Source organism: Mus caroli, chromosome 10 (assembly GCF_900094665.2).
Source record: "Mus caroli chromosome 10, CAROLI_EIJ_v1.1, whole genome shotgun sequence".
Classification (NCBI taxonomy): domain Eukaryota; kingdom Metazoa; phylum Chordata; class Mammalia; order Rodentia; family Muridae; genus Mus; species Mus caroli.
Window position 1 is genome coordinate 73,732,215 of NC_034579.1, and position 5,936 is coordinate 73,738,150.

Sequence of the window (5,936 nt, forward strand, 5' to 3'; positions counted from 1 at the left end):
TCTCACCACCCTGTCACTAGATAAGAGAGAAAGAAGGACAGGGAGGGGGAGGAGAATCTAATTTCTTTCTTCTTGTTTCTTCTTTGACCATAACTACTAACAGACTGTAACCAAGCCCCCTGAACAACCAACAACCAACTATGCAGGCTCTAACATTTATTTATTTATTTATTTATTTATTTATTTATTTATGTATTTATTTATGTATTTATTTATGTATTTGTTTGTTTGTTTGTTTGTTTGTTTAGCTGGGTTTTCAAGATAGGGTTTCTCTGTGTAGCCCTGGCTGTCCTAGTGTTTGCACTGTAGACCAGGCCTTGAACTCACAGAGATCTACCTGCCTCTGCTTCCCCAAGTGCTGGGATTAAAGGCATGCACCACCATTACCACCTGGCTGGGTACTAACATTTATATACCCTCTGACAGGTTCCCAACATTCCAAATGGCATTCAATCTCAGAAACTACCTGCAGCTGGCAAAACCACACCTCTGCTAGAGCACGAGGCAAATCATAGTCAGCTGCTGTGGACAGTCCGAAGCAGCCCCACACCCCACACCTGGGATTAAAACAAAAACACATTCTTGTAATATTTCTGTGTTTTTAAAAGAAACCAAGTGGGGCAGTGGTGGCGCATGCTTTTAGTCCCAGCACTTGGATGGCAGAGGCAGGCAGATTTCTGAGTTTGAGGCTACCCTGGTCTAGAGTGAGTTCCAGGACAGCCAGGGCTACACAGAGAGACCCTGTCTCAAAAAACCAAAAAACCCAAAAACCCCACAAATTTCCAAAATTGTCACTACAATTGACACCTTTTGAAATTGAGCATACCTCATTGCCACCTGTCTCTATCTCTGTCTCTCACTGTCTCTGTCTGTACATCTCTGTCTCCTATCTTTGTCTTTTGTCTGTTTCTTTGTTTCCCCTTCCTTCTGTCTCTCTGGTTTCAGTCTATCTCTGGTCTGGTTTTCCTTCACCTCTGTTCCTTCTCTGTTTACTCTGTCTTCTGTTTCTGGTATCTCTCTGGTCTCTCCATCTCTGGGCTCTTTGTCTCCAATCTCTGTTCCTCTGTAATCTCGCTGTTCAGTCTCTAGTCTGTATCTCTCTCCAGCCCTGCACCTGTATCCGCCCCCCTTGGTGACAACCAGACTAGGGACAAACAGGAGCCCACAGAACCTGCAATTGGAGTCGAGGCCCCGCCCCCACGCGCCCATTGGACGGCAGCAGCCCTAGCCCCGCCCCCGACCGTGCAGCTGGAACACCGCGCGCTGTCCGGCACAGGTCGGGATGCGCAGCCGCCTCTGGCTGGGCCTAGCCTGGCTGCTGCTGGCGCGGGCACCGGGCGCTCCGGGAGGGTACCCGCATCTGGAGGGCGACGTGCGCTGGCGCCGCCTCTTCTCCTCCACTCACTTTTTCCTGCGTGTGGACCTTGGTGGTCGGGTGCAGGGGACGCGTTGGCGGCACGGCCAGGACAGTGAGTGCTGGGGCAGCAGGAGATGGGCACGCATCCCATGGGCTCCTAAGCAGAGCAGGAGTTGCTGGGTGGGGTCAGTGGCCTACTTACAAGGCAAACTGATGAAGGGAGATTGCTTCTCCTGGGATTGTGACCTGCCTGAATTGGGGTTCCCTCTGTTCCCAGACATCCCTATTTGGCATATGAGGTAAGATGGAATGCCCTGATCTCAAGGTCCTGCTAAGAGACCAGAAAGGGAGTGAGTCTTGCTTTGCATACAGAAGGCCTTCCATAAATGCCTATGGCATGTATGTGGCAAAAAGCGAGGCCACTGTGAGGTGGAAGCTGGGGGTGATGGGGAGGCCACAGCCAGCTTCTCTGGTGCTAAACACTGGCAGAGTTACTGGGAGGGTTTGAGCTCAGCCCTGAGCAGGTGACAGGGCACTGCCCATCCCAGTGGCTTTCATCTGGGTTCCAAGGCCCTCATTAGGCCACAGAGGACAAGGGCTATGACAGGGGACTGGCTGGGCAGGTCCATCCATGGTAGCACAGCCAGGCGGGGTGGCCCCAGGCTGAGGAAGAGGCCCAGCTGAGTGACCTGGCCCTTCGGTATGTCTGAGATTTAGATCCCACCTGGATAGAGACAGGGGTGACAGATGAAAGACTCTGTGGGGATGGGGCTCTTCCCTCCTTAACTTGCATTGTGAACCAAGATGGCAGGTGCAGACGGTCCCCCCCTGGGGTGAAGCAAATGTACTTCTTTCAGAGCAGGAAGGGATGGTGGAAGAATGGTGTGGCTGATGTCCCCAGCATGAGGCCTCAAGTTTCCAAAGACAGTCTGGGTCCAGAGGCCTGTGGTGGGATTCAAGCCTTCCCTGAACCCCCTTCCTAGAGGAAAGCTCAGACTCCGAGCCAGCTAGGGCTTGCCAGGGATGGTCACAGGGGGTTGAGCAGACAGATGAAGTCCAAAGCTGGCTCTTCCAATCCCGGGCCTCAGTTTCCCTTCTGGAAGTAGGTACAGTTGGCACCCCATCCCCTGGGTTATGTAGGCTCCATGAAACAGGGCATACAGCCGGTGCCCAAGCAGAAACAGAGGGCATACAGCCGGTACTTAAGCATGGCCTGGCGCTTCAGTCTTTTCTGGCCAGCCTGCGCTCCTTAGTCTCCAGGGTCCATGCCAGCTGGGGTTGGAGACACAGTGGTGATGGGAGCTGAAGAGCCCACGTGTGGCTGCTGCCTGACCATCTACTCCTGTCTCCACTCAGGTATAGTGGAGATCCGTTCTGTCCGTGTGGGCACTGTGGTGATCAAAGCTGTGTACTCAGGCTTCTATGTGGCCATGAATCGCAGGGGCCGCCTCTATGGGTCGGTGAGTGACTGGCGGTGGGCAGCTACTGGGTGGTAATGGTTAATGGTGCAGACAGCCAGTCTCACGCACCCGCCCTGCAGCGGGTCTACTCTGTGGACTGTAGGTTCCGGGAGCGCATCGAGGAGAACGGCTACAACACATACGCCTCTCGACGTTGGAGGCACCGCGGCCGACCCATGTTCCTGGCACTTGACAGCCAAGGCATTCCCAGGCAAGGCAGACGGACGCGACGACACCAACTGTCCACACACTTCCTGCCAGTCCTGGTCTCGTCTTGAAGGGCCTGCCGATGGTTCAGGAGGCATGGGCGGCACACAGGGCCTGGAAGATGCGGAGCTGAGCAACCAAGGGCCAGGCCAGAGACCCTGGGCCAACACGCGTCTTTATGTCACAAGCCGGGTGCCCACTGGCTGCCAGGCATGGAGACATGGCAGGGTCCCTGCAAGTGAAGCCAGCGCTCAGGGGGATACACAGAACTGGCAGTTTCCATCCATCTAGTTTGGAGGTGAGAAGACTGGGCACAGCACGGAGAGGCTTGGAGGTGGGGACACACACCAGGTGGATGAGGAAAGCAGACAGGGAGGACCGGGGAGGGTGGACATGTTGCGGAGGGCAGGGCCCAGGTCAGCGGGAACATAGACATGTTCGCCCACGTGGCCAAAGTTTGGGGCTGGAGTTAAGAGCACTTCTTGTTCTTCCAAGGGGCCTGAGTTCTCCCACATCAGGATGCTCACAACCATCCATATCTCCCACCCCAGAGGATCTGACTCCCTTTTCTGTTCTCTGCAGGCACTTGCACTCATGTGCACATACCCTGCACATATACACATATAAAAAAAAAAAGGTTTTCTTGAGACAAGGTCTGTACATAACCCTGCTGACCTGGAATTCACTAAGTAGACTATGCTGGCCTGGAACTTAGAGATCTGCCTGTCTCTGCTTCCTGAGTATTAGGATTAAAGATATGCACCACCATGCCAGGCTGACGTGGGGCCTCTGAACACTATGTGTTCAATGCCTGAGTTCCCTGGAGTCACTGGAAGGGACAGCCTGAGGAGGCTAGTGTCAGGTGGCCATCAACAATAAATGTTTTGAGCCTGGGTGTGCATGGTTGCTTGTTGGAGGCAGGACACACACACTGTGCTGAGAGCTTTCAGAATGGATGCTCTGGTCCTTGCCAGGGAAGGCCAAGGCTATCACTCCAGCATCTCCAGGGAACGGCAGTCTGCACAGCATCTGTGGGTGGCATCCTTCCTGCTACAGACTTTCAGGGTGGGATGTGGCTGGCAGCCTTTGTCATTTAAGCACCACTGACCTGCGGAAGCCAAGACTTACACCCCAGACAATGACAGGGTAGGAGGCAGCGATCCCAGCACGGGGCTGAGGTAAGATGATCCTCTAGGTTCTTCATGTCCTAAACTTGAGGACAGGATGGGCAGGTCATAGCATTGCTGAAAGCAGTGACTACTTTAGGCCGTAGAGGTGTTTTGGGTCTTCTCCATTAAGCTTGGGAGCAGGAGGGCTAGGGACTTGCTCAGCCATGGTAATCCTGGCGTGGTATATGTAGGCCTCCTGTCATACATGCTGCCAAGTCCATCACTCGAACCAAAGACAAGTGTGTGGGATGAGACTACAGGCCCACTGCCTGGTCACCCGCTGCAGGGCTGCACCAGGCAACTTCCCACCCCAGCAGCTCTGGATGAAGTCTTCCGGTCTTGCCTCCTACCAACCACTGCCGAGGGCTGGGTTCCATCAAGCCTTTGCCAGAAGCTCCAACCCACCCTGTGCACTGCCCCACCATGCAGTCATGGACACCCTGGCTGAAGGAAGACGCCAAGCCATGGGCTCTGCTTTTTTGAGTAGGTGTATTTTAAATAGCTTTCCAGATAACACACATTTCCCTTAAAAAAAAAAAAATTGTCTGCTGGAGCAGTTTGTTCCTGGGTCTGCTGGTCACCCTTGTGGTCCCGAGGCCGGCGCTGGTTGGGTGCTGGGCCTGGCCTCCCAGGGCGTGTGGCGGGCTGGGCCTGGCGACAGTTCTGCTGACTCTCCACAGACCATGCATGGCCGCACGTGGCTCAAACGTCCATTTATTTCAAAGCAGTAATAATTTAAAATCATAAAAACCCTTCTGCCGTTGAACATTTGGAGGGTGAGGTTAAGACGGACTGAAGGTGCCTGCTGGGGACATGGGACCCACGTGCACACCTCCAAACAGGAGTGGCCATGGCCAAGTCCGAGCCTGCCCGCAGCCTGGGGCCCGCCAGGTACTGCCGGCCGCCACGGGCAGCACCTCTAGTCCACAGCCATGGCAGGCGGGCGGGCGGTGCTGGGGCACCTGGGGTGGGTGGGATGACCAAACCCCGGGGAGGGGATGGCCAGGTGGGACTCAGGAGTTGCTTGTGGCGTTCTCATTGCTGGGCGAGCTGGAGGAGGATGAGGACGAGGACGAGGAGAAACCTACACCGGTCAAGCCCGGGGGATTGGTGGCTGTGTTCTGTCCAGTGAGGCTCTTACGGCAGACCGGGCAGCTGTCATGCTGGAGAGGAGAGAGGAGTTAGGGGGGGGCAGAGAGGAGGGCCAAGGATACAATTAGGTTTGGAGTCAGGGTAATGGTTCAAGCAAGCAAGGGTCAGCAGGGCCTAGGCTAAAATCAAGGTAACCGGCGGTCTGGCTCAGCCATGATTGTGATTTCTTAGAGTGAGTTGGGGCAGTCTGGGTCTGGGTTGAGGATCCAAGTAAGATGGCTCTATGGCCACAGCTCAAGGTGCAGACAGGCACATCAGTAAGGGCAAGGTCAGAGAAAAGCCAGGGCTACAGTGAAGGAGGTCAGCCTTAGGGTTCAGGTGTATGTCAGAGGCCATAGCTGGAGACAGGCATGGTAAAGGTAGGCTCAGAGCTAAGGGGAAGAACGGTCCAGTCAAAAGAGCTGTGGCTAGTGTTAGGTTTTCAGTTAAGAGTTTCTGATTGCTGGGCAGTGGTGGTGCACGCCTTTAGTCCCAGCACTTGGGAGGCAGAGGCAGGCAGATTTCTGAATTCCAGGCCAGCCTGGTCTACAGAGTGAGTTCCAGGACAGCCAGGGCTACACAGAGAAACCCTGTCTCAAAAGGGAAAAAAAA

General features: G+C 54.6%; 2 protein-coding genes across 4 annotated transcripts in view; one reads left to right on the forward strand and one right to left on the reverse strand.

Moving 5' to 3' along the window:
- Positions 1-1,245: 1,245 nt before the first annotated feature.
- Positions 1,246-4,721, forward strand: Fgf22 (fibroblast growth factor 22). 2 transcript variants are annotated; one of them, XM_021175042.2, is made up of 3 exons: positions 1,246-1,469; positions 2,714-2,817; positions 2,921-3,647. In XM_021175042.2, the coding sequence occupies exons 1-3, from the start codon at positions 1,283-1,285 to the stop codon at positions 3,008-3,010; spliced, it is 381 nt and encodes a 126-aa protein (XP_021030701.1). In that variant the 5' UTR covers positions 1,246-1,282; the 3' UTR covers positions 3,011-3,647. The 2 variants fall into 2 exon arrangements, with proteins under 2 accessions (XP_021030701.1, XP_021030700.1); XM_021175041.2 differs by having other exon boundaries at positions 1,279-1,469; positions 2,898-4,721.
- Rnf126 (ring finger protein 126) overlaps positions 4,664-5,936 on the reverse strand; it is an 8,460-nt gene continuing 7,187 nt past the window's right edge. For both annotated transcript variants that reach the window (XM_021175039.1, XM_021175040.2), the window contains exon 9: positions 4,664-5,356. In XM_021175039.1, coding sequence (XP_021030698.1) covers positions 5,207-5,356 — 150 coding nt within the window. In that variant the 3' untranslated portion in view covers positions 4,664-5,206. The remainder of the gene's footprint in view (positions 5,357-5,936) is intronic.

Bases quoted from the DNA above. Each gene is read 5' to 3' on its own strand.
- Fgf22 (XM_021175041.2), top strand. From the start codon at position 1,283: ATGCGCAGCCGCCTCTGGCTGGGCCTAGCCTGGCTGCTGCTGGCGCGG. The intron at 1,470-2,713 runs GTGAGTGCTGGG...GTCTCCACTCAG, and splicing joins TTGGCGGCACGGCCAGGACA to GTATAGTGGAGATCCGTTCT. The intron at 2,818-2,897 runs GTGAGTGACTGG...CCCGCCCTGCAG, and splicing joins GGGGCCGCCTCTATGGGTCG to CGGGTCTACTCTGTGGACTG.